The following is a 14,212-nucleotide window of genomic DNA, read 5'->3' on the forward strand; positions in this document are numbered from 1 at the left end:
ATCCAGAAACTCCCAGTATCATTATGGTTTTCCCCGGCCAGCCGCTGGCAAGGCAGAGGTTTCGAAGTTCAAGCCCAACTTTTGTTGCCTCGCGAGTCCTCGAAAATCAATGTCATATCATAGATCACATATCCGATATGTTTATTTGTCGCTTATCCGCTCGAGCGCCTCGATCATGACGACAGAATTTCCGCGAATGACCTGTGGGCATGAACAGCTGATCAGCAAATGGGGTCTCGTGTTCACGCGACGACGTTCGTGGGAGCTATCGAATACATACCACCATTCCGATGGAGACCTTCTCACCACCAGCCTTCTCCTCGAAAGCCTCGTCCAGAACAATGTTCATGAAAACCTATAAGTCACCAAATCAGTCCTGTTCGTCTGTTGCGTAGGCCCGCCCCAGATGTCATGCTGTGCAGTGCTTTGCTGTGTCATGTGCTGCGCTGCTGTCGTCACCGTATCGGGCAGCGGTGGTGCAGCAATAGCTTCGCGATTCGCACGGCACGTATTCAATTGGGACCGGGAGGGCGCTAGATAGGGGCGACACGTACATCGTAACCACGGAGGAGACCAATAACTTTGCGGTTTCCGTTGAGTTGGCAGAAGACCCGCTTCTCCATGTACTAGAACAAAAAGGAGAAGGTCAGTGGGGGACAAGCTCATAGTATGCATATAGGCGCAGCAGAGAGATCACTCACCTTCTTCAATTCAGGCTGAGCTTGAGGCATCTTGGGCGAATGGGGATGTGGTTTGGCTTTCGGAGGTTGCTCTATCGAAAAGGTTCGCGCTGGTTGGAGGTGGCCGCCCGGAGAAATGATGTTCCCGATATGCGATAAGAGCTCTCCGCGCAGCTTCAAGACATTCTCGCCTCAACTGCAGAGTCTCTTTTTCTTTTTCTCTACTTGTTGCATGTCGCAATCTCTTCACCGAAAGTATGAGCTCTAAGTTCGCCAACCGCAGAAAGCCCCGCAAAATCGGTGGCGATGAGGAGGACGAGGGAGAGGGGAATGGAGTGGGCGCGGCGCCGGGTTTGTTTCTATATTCTTCCTCTACAGGCGTGAAGTCCTTTGATGCAGCTTCTAACTATGCTTTCAATGCAGAGCCCGTTGTCAAGCGACCTATACGCCCGAAAGCGAAGCAAAAATCCAAATTGAACCTGTCCTTTGGCGAGACCTCAATGGCGGACGATGACGACCAAGACAGCGGGGTAGTCATTCCAAAGCGACATGGCCTTGGCCGCAAAGCGATGGAAAGAAGCGCTGTGCAACGAACATTAGATTCATCAGCTGCTCCACGAGTCTCGCAGGATTCAGATCGACCGAGTTATAGCCACGACTACCTGAAAGAACTCCGCGACTCAACCCCCTCCACGCCCAAGGTCAGCACGGACGACGAAAAAGACCGGACCGTCGATGTTGCTGCGAAGTTTGGCGAGGTCATGAAGGTATCAGGACAATCTGCAATTCCATCCGAGGCCGAGATCCGGGAAAAGAAGGCCCGCCGGCAACGTCTCGCATTAGAGCATGGGGCCAATGTGAACGAGGAGGATTATATTGCGTTGGACGACAATGCCGCCCGAGACGACGATGACTGGGATGCGGTTGCTCGCGGCGACAAGGAGGAGCATACTGACACGCGCTTGGTACGGGACGACGAGGATTTCGCGGAAGGATTTGACGAATATGTGGAGGATGGGAAAATCTCGCTGGGCAAGAAGGCGGAGCGCGAGCAGAAACGAAAAGATCGTGATACGATGCGCGAGCTTATTAATGATGCCGAAGGAATTTCCGATTCTGACGACTCTGATATAGAGGAGAAGGCCGCCTATGAAGCTACCCAAACCAAAGCTGCTATCGGTAGTAGGTCAGATGGAATCGACCGTCCTCGGACGCCTCCCAAGATGACTTCCTTGCCCAAGTTATCACACAGCCTCGAGCGACTTCGCTTGTCTCTGGCGACAATGGAAACGGCCAAGACGCAGATGATCAGCCGCATGGAAGACCTGAGGAAAGAGAAGGCGGACATCGCTGTTCGTGAGGTTGAAATCCAGAAAATGATCAAGGAAGCGGGCGAAAACTATGAGCGATTGAAGAAGGAGGCTGGTGTTGAGGGAGATGCGGACGGTGCAGCAACTGGTGCTCTGGAACAATCGCGAGGGTTAGAAAGCATCGGCGCACCCATAACGGCATCAGCCAGTGGAGAGTCAAATGATGAAGATGTACCTATGGTATAATCATTGTTCCTGCCGCATGTATTATATTCATCCCAAATTATTGGGCTATGGCCGATGCTTGGCTGCTGTCTGCGCCTTCCATTCCTACGCATCTCTGGCGTCAAGATTCTCCACTTTTGATACCCCACGGAGAATCTCATTTTGTTTTCTTTACTTCCCTTGCAATATACAACATGCCTACTTCATGGCATCCTCCTTCATGGAATCTTTCTATATTTCGACAATCTCTGCGTAAAAATGCGAATCTGGACAACGATATCCCGGATTCGGAAGCGTAAGTTCAGATATACGCTCTTCTCATTCCATTCCCTGATGTGAGCTACACAGTGTACACGACACCCGTCTATCATGGATTGCCAGTCCTATCAAGAAGACCGGAATCACTTCCCGCCTCTACCGTCACTCAGACGCGACACCTATCGAGCTATTCTTCGACTTGTTCTTTGTCGCCAATCTCTCCACGTTTACTGCTACCCACGAGATCAACAATGTGAATGGTGTGAATTCGTCGAATTTCTGGCGCAATAAACATTCTGTTCTAATGGTTATCTTCTTAGCTCTGGGTGCGTATATTGGGTTTCTCGGGGTGATTTGGTTTACCTGGTTGCAAGTCACATTGTTCGACATTCGCTTTGCACGAGACTCCGTCTTTGAAAGAATATGCAAAGCCTTTCAGCTGGGTGTAATGGTTGGGTTTGCCTCGGCCGGGTCTCGCTTCACAACTCGTGTCCGCGATGAAAATGTTTGGGCTTTCCAGTCTCTGAGCTTGATTCTCGCCGGAAGTCGCTCGCTGTTGGCCATTCAGTACACGATCAACACCTTTTTCGTCTACAAACATATGAAGCGTTCTGCAAGAGGGCTACTGTATACAGCTGCTGTGCTTTGGATGACAACGATGTTTTACATTGGGGTGCGTGAGCATCTATTCGGGTCGTTGAAGGTATACTCGGGATGAAGCGGAGTTTCTAACACTTTTTCAGATGTACTTCACTTTCCGATGGGCCTATAATATCCGCGCTAGAATATGGACCGTTTGGTTCGTTCTGTTTGGAGTTGAAATGTGGACTGTGATGGGGGTTTCTTGTCTATTCCCCGGAATTGGATTCCAGGAAACCCACTTGAACGTACGAATGGGTCTTCTCACACTCATAATTATTGGAGAAGGGGTTATTTCGATCACTCGAATTGTCAACAAGACGGTTCGGCCCGGGGGGTGGACCAAGTGGTCGTTTGTACACATACTGGGTGTCACTGCCAACGTGGTGGGTTCCCCTGATCCCCCTACCTGAGAGGCCGCGCTGACCAAACGCAGTATTTGTTGTGGCAAGTCTACTTTGACATATCCCCACGGCGAAATCTCAGCAAACTGTCCCAACAGCTTTGGGCACAGCTTCATTTCCCGTTCCATGTAGCTCTCATTCTACTTCTTGAAGGCTCACAGATTCTAGCCTTGACACTTGATGTGACCTTGAAGTTGAGATATCTGGCAGAGACCTTCTCTTTTGTATGCGAAGAGCCGCGTCCCAGTACAGAACGAGCAGTCGAGCTCATACGGAGCACGATCACAGACATGGAGATTCCATTTAGCCGAGGTGCCACTCAAGAATGGACCGCCATTTCAAGTCTACTTGAGAGTCTTGCTGAGCAGGTGCTTTGTCCGACGTCTAGCCCGAAAGTTGGGCCTATCAGTTTGCATTATACTGAAGATCTACTCAATGATCTAATGGGCAACGTGACGGCTGCCCTGTTCTCCAGCATGGATATAATACCATCAAAAAAGGTGGACATCAGCCTCCTCGACAACCAACAGCTGCTCCAAATGTACATGAAAGTTCTCGCCTTCGTCTACATATACTTTTTCGTTGTCGCGAGCTTGTTGATGGGACTTTTTACTGCGTTTCTGCTTCTCTCTCGACGCCATGGACGCTGGCTATATCAGATTTTATCAGTGACTACACGGGTTGCTCTCGGCATCTTCCTAGCCAGCCTAGTCTCGTTCGCAAGCCATTTTCCACTCGCACATGCATTTATGACTTCGCCAATCATATTATATGCCTTCAGCTTGACTCTTCTCATCGGTTTGTCTTCTCAGTTTCTCCCTCTGGTGTCTAATCTTACATTCTGATTGGCTCTAGTGCTCTTCGTTGACCGACTTTTGGATTGTCTAGCATCCCGGAGAGCCGCAGCTGGCCGACAGAAGCGGAAGGTAAACATCCAGCTCAAAAATATTGCTACTAGGCCGGGGATGATCGTCCTGGATCCGAACCCCTCTTTGGAGAGCAATTTCGATCGACGCGTCTCATCATCTTGCGCCGAGGAAAGAGATACCCATATACCTGTTCAAGGAAGCTCGCCATCGCCGATGGAGTCTGGTTTCCGAATATCATCTAGTTGGGAGATTTTACACACGCCCCCTTCATTCCCACATGAAAATGCGAATCGGCATTCTGTATGAGTGCCAGGCGTTGTTGCCTGACCTCCAATATCATGTTGCTCGACGGCGAGTTGTACTTTTCACTTCGGTAACACGTGGTAATTATTGCGAGATCTCAATGGTGCTTTTTCTCAAAAGAATTCGACTCTTCTCATTAGACTCCTCCATCTCGATACCCGAGACCTCCAGTATCCCTTGAAATTCTCAGAGACTGCGGGGTTCGGGTTGAGTTGTCTCTCTTTCCCACCACCCATTGGGCCCATATCCGCGACACCGCATACCTACATGTATGGATGTACGCAGAAATGTTTCTCATCTAGAACAGTTTCGTCTAGGAATTTGCGGGGCAGGGAACTGAATTCTAGTCTCGAGGTCTCTCTCGCCGTTTTCCTCCTGTTTTCGACTGTCGTGAAGATCGGCTTATGTAGTTGAAATACTAAGCCCCTACCGCCAATACCTACTAGTTAGTAGCTCCTACATTCATCGCCAAGCTACATATTTGAATTTAAACATCGTATCATCACCCCTTTCAACCTTCTCATTGGTCGAAGGAAGCGGCTCCTAAATGTTATACCAAATTCATTCAAACCATATCTCCAGCTTCCCCGGATTTGTTTCGGTTTTAACCCAAGTCAAGTTAAATGTCATATTTACCTAATGAAAGCAACACGAATAACAGCAGCCGGGAATTATCTGCACATGCAAGCGATCTCCTCGTCCCAACGAGCGAGATCTCCCCGTCGGTTTATAATACCAACCCTGAGGCAATGGTGCCTAAAAGCAACAAAGACATCTTAGTGGGTGGATCAACGGGTGATGAGTATCCATGCTAACCAAATTTCCGGACTATATCTGAATGGACGATCTCTCTATCCTGCCCTCCCTGGACTGGGATGCAGACAGCAGCCGTTGCGCGTTCGCATTACTGCAGGCTGGTTCCCCATCCTACTGATTTCGGCGCTATCCGTATATTCACCCATCCCAGGGAAAAGAAGTCCGGTAGGGTTTCGGGCGGCCGATGAATGGAGCGAAAAGTTGATGGCGTGTCGTGATGATCTCGCTACTCTCTTATGTTGTTGGTCTCCCAACCTCCTAACTTAGTATGCAAAGACAACCCATTCTTAGATCCTCTGGGTTTAGTTTGAAGTTTCCATTCTTCCCTCTTTCTTCCACCATTGATTAGAAAAGTAACCGTCGTCTCCGTTGTGTAGAACGCATCTACATAGAAATAGACAGGTCATCAAACCTCCAGATATCCTGGTAACTCATAGCCGCTGGTTGTGCATACCGCTCGCCCTATTATAATTTCTTTTTCAGTGCGGTTGGTTCGCGCCTCGTTCCCTTCCCATTGGAGCGGATAGCAAAGAGAGCCCCTCCAGCAAGCTCTATCTATGTAGTTATCCGTGGAGGATGGGCATTGTCAAACTGGCCGAGCCAAGCCCTGAACGGGGGGCTGAGCAATATTCTGAGCAATTGTATTCCGGGGCTTGCTAGCCTTCTCCACGGCCTGGGTCGATCTGGTTCGGGTGGGTTGTCAGTTGTCAGGGTGGGCTGGGGCTGCTACAGCCCGGCTTGAGATTAGAGTGTTCTCCATGAATCGAGGATGGACTAGGCATGCAGAAAATATCACTTTCCCCGGAGATCTCTATTCTTTTTCTGAGTCGAAATTTATCTAGGTGGGAGGCAAAAAGCCCTCGTTCAGGCGCCACCAAGAACTTTGACAAGGAACATCTCCTCTACCCGTCGATATGTCTTACAAACCCCTCAGATACACATAATTGGATCCCGAGGTCCAGGAACCAAAAAGCACTACTGCACGTCATAAAGATTATGATCTGAAACATGCGGAAAGTGGATCAAAACAGTGGATATCTCATCCACCCGGAGACTTTGGGTTCGGCTAGGGTTGGTGTCATTTCCGTAACGATCCATGTCTACTCTGGATGACTGATCTGTGCTACACTTTTTTTGGTCGATTCGGAATGAACCAACGGTCTAAACTCCGGGGAACTGTTATGAGTTCCTTGACGGGCCGGCCCGAGGCTGAAAATGACCAGGCTGCATATCAAGGGCTTGAAAAAGCTCGTTCTCATTTATAACATTGGAGATAGCCGTTTATTGACCCCCCTATGATTTCACCATCTTAAAGGCGCAATATTTTCCATAAGTTCTAGTACTATTTCTTTGCTAGATATCTTTGAATATTAATGGGAGAAAGACCTTCCGGCCCAACTTATCTTCTTGATCGGCTTTTTTCGCTTTTTACAGCACTCGGATTGTCTACAGATCTGAGACAGCATTGCATCAAACCGTCCAGCCGCGAGCCGAGATATCCTCCGTTGGATGAATCACAGTTCTCGAACTCAGACCAACTCCCTTCAGTCAATCAATTAGCACTCATTCTGTGCTCTATTGTGTATCAATTTGTCAACAAATTTTCTTTGAATACTCAGTGAAAAGTATGCCGCCTGAGCGTGAACCCGTGATGCTATACGGGGAGGCAAAACCCTCACACACATGAGACATAGGCTGATATCATGATCTTCCCTGCAGGCATCCTGAACAGCCAACGGTATAGCCGTTGTGCACTGACACCGGGGTCTAGGGCGCAAGAAAGAGCCCATATCTTAACGGTCATCCACACCCAGCGATATCCCGTGTACGACCAAATCTATCAATCAACAAGTAGTTGCGGTGAGCCAGTGTGAGAGAGAGGACTGGCAAATTTCACACCAACCTTTCCCCACATTTTCTATCCTACCATTACTATCATGGTGGACGTGCTGGATAATTCTGGGGGAAGAGGGACCTGGTTTCCGCTCCAGAAAGACCTACCTTCCAATCGTGGTCATCTCTCAGACCAGTTCTCTTCCCTCAATTCGTCCCAGCTTGCACTCCGTGAACCTTTCGCACAATACCCTTCAGTTCCTGTTGCCAGTTCTTTTCCTGTTTTTGGCCCTCGATCAAAATACGATACTTTGCAAGCACACACCTCTGACTCCTATAGTGTGAGAAAATTACCATCACTACAACGCAAGAACGAAAAGCCTCAAAAGCTCTCCCCAATGGCATACACCCCTCTTTCCAATGGCTTCCATTCCTTCCCTGAGGCTTTGAGCTTCACGTCAGAGAAGGCCAACCTCTCAAAAAGCACGGCTTCTTCACGATATTCCATCCTACCGGGCCCAGCTGAACAGTCGACTATCTTTGACAATGGAGGTTCTAACGCTGAAGTTGATTTCAAAGACATCGACAGCATCAAAGGTCTCAGTGCATCAGAGACTAATGTAGGCTTTGCACACACTCTCCCAGCACCAGACATGGGATGGATCAGTCCGGGCCAATCCCTCGTCGCAAAAAGTGCCGATACCCCATTATCGATGGCTTCGTTTGGAATGGGCACACCAAACGACGATTTGCCCATGAATCACACTTTCCCATACCACTCTGTAAATGTGCCAGGGCATGCAATTGGAGGAATGATATCTCAGCAGCCCCAGACAATGCCGCTTCGCAACGATGAGCCATGGGCGCCCATTCAAAACGACGTCGATCTATGGCGCCCGTGGAGCTCTGAAGATCCGGCATGGGGCAGCAGCATGTTGGAGGGTTGTTACAACAACTGGTCGGGCTATGAAGGTCTCATCAATCCAGTAATGGGCGCAGGGTCTGCGCAGCCCTACACTCATTTCCCCACAATTCCAGCCCTGTCGACCTCCAAAGGCACGCAAGCCTCATCCACCTGCAGCACCGATGTGCCTGATCAAAAGATCCCAATCTCACCACCCGCCGATCTTGATGCAGCTATTTCCCCAAGAGGTGATGAATACCAAGGGTCTAAATACCCAGTTTACTCAGCACAATATTCAGAATCAGCAAAATCAGCACCAACGTCGTTGTCATTCATAGGCAACACGTCTTTCCATGATGAGGTCCAGCAACAAGGTTGGACAGTCGACCACAACACTCCAAACTCAAGCTTCACAAGCCACATCTCCAGTCCAGATTCCTTGGTCAAGTCGACCAGTCGCCATATCGGCGACGCCCGCAATACTTTCCTGGTCGATTGCAAGCGGCGTGGCTTATCTTACAAGGAAATAAAACGTATCGGCGGCTTCACAGAAGCGGAGTCAACCCTCCGCGGCCGATATAGGACTTTAACCAAGTCCAAGGACCAACGAGTGAGAAAGCCAAAGTGGTCAGACAAAGACGTAAGTACAGTACTTAGTACTGACTATCCTCTCCTTCCCGCGGACACACCCCTACCCACAAGCACAAAAAGTAGATCTTATATTCCCCTAAAAGAACAAGCATGTCCAAATACTAATACCGCATATCCTAGATCCAACTTCTCTGCGAAGGCGTCGAGCTATATACAGAAAAGCCTGCGAGCCCCCATCTCGCCGCCATATCAACAATGGGCACCAGCCCATCCACGAGAACAACCCCGGCCTCTGTATCGCCACTAGTGACCTCGGCGCGAATTCAGCAGATGCAATCTCATGCATACCAAGCCCCAAAAATACCATGGAAACAAGTATCGGAGCATATATGGGTGAATGGGGGTTCCTACCAGTTCGGAAATGCAACTTGCAAGAAGAAGTGGTGTGAGATTCATGGGATTCAATAGGCTTGATTGTGTTGGTGGGCGGAGTGTTGTGCGATGGTCTCAAGTTTGATTTCCCTCTAGATTTCTTTCTTTTTCCTTTCCCTCTTACTCCCTTTCCTCCCCCCTCCTCTCTCTCTGTGTGTGTGTATGTGTTTGAGTGTGTCTTTCCGTTTCAGTGTCGGAGTGTTTTCGGTGTGGGTGTCATATTGTGCACGTGTTGTGAACGTAAATTTCCATTTTGGATATCTGGTGGCAGATAGTAAATAGTCTAATATGGAACTTCTAATCTGAGCTGATAGCACTCTTCTATTACGGCTTTATATGCGGCAACTGAAACATTTAAGTTTCATGATAACATAGTACATATCTCAAGAAGCTTATAAGCCTTTCTTCTCCGCCTACCCGGATAATTTCAAGCCTGTTCCAAGGTTCTTTGGTTTTCTAGGGCCACTGCCAGTGGACAACCCGGATTTACATGGACAAGCTCTCATTGGGTAGCCTCAGGCTCTGAGCTCATTCCCGTGATATCCGATTTGATATACCTAGGTATACTATGACGTCCTCCCACTCTTCAGGGAGGAGCGAATGGGTATCCACAAGATTGGAAGTATCAACAAACAGAAAACAGCAATTCATCAATTTATCTTTTCTAATTGTACAGGATAGGGTGCTCAGATAGCCAAATGGGGTGTCCACTTAGTAGTGCCCAAAAAGATACCAGTACCCTAAATTTAGATAAAGTACCTTAGAATGAAATTGGCAGATCCTACCAATCATAACATAGCAAACTACAATCCAAGCACCAACTACCCGCTACACCCAACCTTCCTCGAACAAGCACAAATATCTTCATAATCGGTAGATCATTGTATTATCCACGTCCCCGGGGCAGGACGTAATGTAATCACTAAGTTACAAAGGACAGGTGTCACATGTATGAGGTATATCATATGCACAAGGAGGAAATTGTGAAATCTCGAAACCGTCAAGAGAAAAAATCCATCTCAAAGAAACAGACAGGGAAACCACCAGGTCCGAATCAGAGCCCAACCAGTCCAAAGAAGAGAGGTGGGAGAAACGGGCCGGCGCGAGAAATGTATCGCAGTGCGCGCTGGTTGACATCGACGGAAAACAGCAGTAAACAAACATTAAGGGGCGGGGTATAAGCAGCGGCGTTGCTTCCGAAGAAAAAAAAGAAGAAAACTGGAAAGTCTTGGGGGGGTTTCAAGACGGGCGTGTGTTTTGTGCAAGAGAGTGGGGAGGGAGATGCTTTCATTAGATTGTTGGCGCGGTGGGGTTCGTATGGCCGAGAGAATTGAATAGATACTCTGGTGGCAGACGGGTCATGTCTGAAGGTCGGTCTGTGCCGAAGGTCTGCGGGGCCGCGGCGTAACCTTGGCGGCGGCGCTGGATCTTGTTCAGGATGACGCCGGCGGCGACGATGAGGAATACGCAGCCCAGGGCGCAGCAGAAGGCGACGAGGACGACGATGCCGTTTGAGTGGTGGCTTTCGCTGCCACTCGAGTAGGGATTCTCGTTCTCGGAGAAGAGGTGGGACATGCTGCCAGGGGAACCGTCGGATTTGGAAGACAGGATGAAGGGTGTGACTGCGGTGCCGTTGTAGAGCGCTGCAGATGCGTTGCCGAAATCCGGGATGATCAGATCACCCATGATCAGGAGGATCTGGTCGTTGTTCAAGAGAGAAACAGATGAGTGGTCCTGGTTGACTGGGAGAACCTCCATGCCCCGGATGAGGGTGCCTTCGGAGAACAAGTTGCCGGGAGACTTGAAGTTGGAGCCATCGTAGTTCATCATGAAGGCTGAGCCGTTGGTCGATAAACCCGCGATCCAGAACTCGCTGATGTCTTCGCTGGCGGGAGAAAATGCAGTGATATTGCCCGGAATCTCGGACTTGGATGAACCTGGGAAGGAAGTCCAAGAGCTAGACGTGGTACTGAAGGTGGCAATAGCGCTCTTGTTTCCACTGATGTTAATTTCTCCTGCGGCATACAGCGTCTTCTTGTTCGCCCATTTGAGAGCAATCACAGATCCACTGATATCGGATGAAGGCCATAGCCAAGAGTTATCCGAGGCATCCAGCCTACAGACAGTGTTGCAAGGAAGGGTTCCAGCTGATACAAAGTCACCACCGACGTAGACTTCAGATGAGCCCGGTCGGTGAGCGATAGCGTTGACAGTGTTAGTCTGACCTCTCAGCGACCAAGGTTGGGACTCTGCGAACTTGTTGTTAACCAAATCGTATGTCACCAAGCCGCTCACATTTTCACCGCCAATGGTTCCTGTGATATTTCCACCGAGGTAGAGGGTATCATTGTGCACAAGCATGGAGATGATAGAAGAGTTACTTTGCAAGCCCATGGGGAGACCTGTGAGAGTCTCTGCGGTACCATTCAGGAAAGCGACATTGTTAACGGTGGAACCATTGGTGGCAGTCGTGGTGAATCGGCCACCAAGAATGGTAAGGTTGCGGTCGGAGGAGGTATCATAGACGCCGGTAATCACCCCCTGGCTGGCATCAGACCCAGATTTGGTGCTGGGGTGTTCCAACTTCATGGGCAAGGGAATCAGATCAAGATCATCATCGCTTTCTGACAAGGAGACTGCTCCACCTGCGTTGAATCCATTCGTGGCAAGGCTGCCAGCCAGAAGCGAAGTGTCGTTGTGGGTAGTCACAGCAGACAGGCGACCAGCAAACTCCATCTGGGTATCATTGAGAGACTGCAACCAGACCTCCTGAGAAGGAACCCAAATTGCGAAGCCGGAAACGAAGACCGCAGGACTATCACCATGGGCAAGGATTTTGTTGAAATCACCGCTCACGGCAATGGTAGTCTCGTTGACCGCTGATGACACATTCATTTCAAGGGGGGTAGATGTTATCAACACGTCCATTGACACCACTACCCAGGGAGACCCACTTCTTGGAAGAGAAGGAGTAAGATGCAACATAGCTGAGTCCATCAACACCGCCGTCAGAAGTGTCTGTGAACTGACCTCCAACATACAGAGTGCTGTCAAGAGTAGCTGTAGACAGCACCAGGGAGTTCAGACCACCGCCCGGCATCGCGGTAGCATTGCCATCGGTGATGGACATGATATTGTGGATGGTCTTGTAAGAGAAATTTCCTCCAACGTAGATAACATCGTCATTTTGAGCCAGGGTAATAACCGAGGCGTTGTGGTTGAGCGACGAGCCAGCCTTGTTGATATCTGATTTGTCAAGATCGGTGGTGTTGAGGTTCTTGGAAGAAGGATCAAAGTCGTAGAGTCCGTTTAAGTCATCGGAGGTGGCAGTGCCATTGACCAGTTGAAATTGAACACGCGATGCAACAACAGTGATATCTCCTTGCCCAACAATGGGCCGAAGGGTGACGGAAGGGCGGAAGGAGTCGCTGGCGGCGTCAACATATACAGAAGACTCGCTCAACGTATCGTACTTGTTGTAATTGTTGGTCTGGGAGATGATCTTGGGGGAAGGCTGAGATTTATCAGAGTCGGTCGAGAGAGTCGCCGTCACGTTAACCTGGGCACGAGAGGCGCAAGTATTGTCCTCAGTACACCCGGGGGTGAAGACCTTGACGGTGTAGTAGCCCGATTCCTTGATATCGGGTTTAAAAACGACAGAAGTGTCGTCGGCCGTGGAATCGGTGACCTGGGCAGACAAATACCCGCCATCCTTGATGGTCCAGGAACCAGTGTGTGCCGACTTTGCCGCGTATTCAATGCCAGCACAGGATGGCTCGTTGTACTTGTCGACAGCATAGGTGACGATCTGGTCCTGGAAAACCTCGATGCCATTCAATCCAGCGCCTTGGCCATACCATGAAAGAATTTCGATCTCAAATCCACGCATGCCGACGGGGTTGACAAGGGTGAAGTCGCGGTATTTCTCGGTGGTGCTGGATGAAAGCGGGCAGGAGGAATCGCATGACTGTTTATTTCCAGAATCGTCGGTATAGGTCAGGTTCATGATACCAGTGTCGGGAAGGGCGCGAAAGAGGAAATCTTTAGTGCCCCGACCATCCAGATGAGTGTTGTAGAGGCGAATCTTCGTCGGGAAGAAGTCGAAACCAAGGTCGGCGCGCCAAAATCCTGGGGCATTGTCGTGAAGCAGATATGTTTGACCAGCAGCGGCCTTGCCACTAGTCGAGCAGATGATGTTTCGGTTATCAGAGTAGCCGCTGAGGGATGAGTCGGTGTCGGATGTGATGGTCGCATTCTGCAGGTTGAGAACCTGCTTCGTGTTCTTCGACGAGTGAGTTGAGTTACCGATACCATCAAAAGATCCACCAAACACAATGTGGCCGTCGCTGGTCTTCAAGATCGACTCAACGGGACCATTGAGGCCATCAAAAGCGAGCTTGGTCCAGCCGTCGTCAGGAGACCAGGCAACAGCGTTCTTGGTCTTTCCGTAGGTGAATGATCCGCCGACATAGACGCGATTGGTATCCTGGTCGCAAAGCACAGTCGAGACGGAGCCCTTCAGACCGGGCAGGGCAGTAACCTTGCTGGAGTTGGGGTTAAAAAGGGCCGCGCCGGGCGAGTCGACTCCACCCAAGCTTGAGAAGTTTCCACCGACAAAAATCCCAGCGAAAGTTCCATCCTTTTGGGTGAAGGCACACATGTCACGGATCTGTGCGTCGGCGGAGGTGAGATTTGTCAGGATGCCATTGGGAAGCGGGGTGAGAATCGAATATCCAGGTCGCTGTGTAATTTCGGATTGGCCCTCATATTCGTACAGCGAGACACCCTCAAAGTCACCGGTGATGGTCACACGGCCCAGTGAGGAGAGGTCGAGGTCGGGAATCGAGACGGCATCGAACGACTGGGCGTGTGCGATGGGCGAAAACAAGGCGAGGAGCAGGGTGGGCAGACCGGCCGCCGCGGACCCTAACAATGAAGAAGCCCTCAT

The 14,212-nt window shown here is 49.9% G+C and overlaps 5 protein-coding genes across 5 annotated transcripts; 3 read left to right on the forward strand and 2 right to left on the reverse strand.

Annotated features, from left to right (window-relative positions):
* Positions 1–141: 141 nt before the first annotated feature.
* N7533_001755 (putative small nuclear ribonucleoprotein SmG) lies at positions 142–731 on the reverse strand (the record flags this gene model as incomplete). The annotated part of the gene is made up of 4 exons (XM_057098405.1): positions 142–201; positions 281–355; positions 555–626; positions 702–731. 4 exons carry the CDS (start codon positions 729–731, stop codon positions 142–144), a joined length of 237 nt encoding a protein of 78 aa, XP_056963541.1.
* Positions 732–937: 206 nt separating this feature from the next.
* Positions 938–2,236, forward strand: N7533_001756 (uncharacterized protein; the record flags this gene model as incomplete). The annotated part of the gene is made up of 2 exons (XM_057098406.1): positions 938–1,031; positions 1,104–2,236. 2 exons carry the CDS (start codon positions 938–940, stop codon positions 2,234–2,236), a joined length of 1,227 nt encoding a protein of 408 aa, XP_056963542.1.
* Positions 2,237–2,409: 173 nt separating this feature from the next.
* On the forward strand, positions 2,410–4,691 carry N7533_001757 (uncharacterized protein; the record flags this gene model as incomplete). The annotated part of the gene is made up of 5 exons (XM_057098407.1): positions 2,410–2,510; positions 2,564–3,146; positions 3,217–3,498; positions 3,549–4,314; positions 4,372–4,691. The coding sequence occupies 5 exons, from the start codon at positions 2,410–2,412 to the stop codon at positions 4,689–4,691; spliced, it is 2,052 nt and encodes a 683-aa protein (XP_056963543.1).
* Positions 4,692–7,441: 2,750 nt separating this feature from the next.
* N7533_001758 (uncharacterized protein) lies at positions 7,442–9,300 on the forward strand (the record flags this gene model as incomplete). The annotated part of the gene is made up of 2 exons (XM_057098408.1): positions 7,442–8,951; positions 9,032–9,300. The coding sequence occupies 2 exons, from the start codon at positions 7,442–7,444 to the stop codon at positions 9,298–9,300; spliced, it is 1,779 nt and encodes a 592-aa protein (XP_056963544.1).
* A 1,254-nt stretch (positions 9,301–10,554) lies between these two features.
* N7533_001759 (uncharacterized protein) lies at positions 10,555–14,212 on the reverse strand (the record flags this gene model as incomplete). The annotated part of the gene is made up of 2 exons (XM_057098409.1): positions 10,555–12,143; positions 12,205–14,212. The coding sequence occupies 2 exons, from the start codon at positions 14,210–14,212 to the stop codon at positions 10,555–10,557; spliced, it is 3,597 nt and encodes a 1,198-aa protein (XP_056963545.1).

This window comes from Penicillium manginii, assembly GCF_028828005.1.
Source record: "Penicillium manginii strain IBT 31320 chromosome Unknown utg000002l:1.0-5564898.0:1.0-5567710.0, whole genome shotgun sequence".
In the NCBI taxonomy this organism is placed as follows: Eukaryota; Fungi; Ascomycota; class Eurotiomycetes; order Eurotiales; family Aspergillaceae; genus Penicillium; species Penicillium manginii.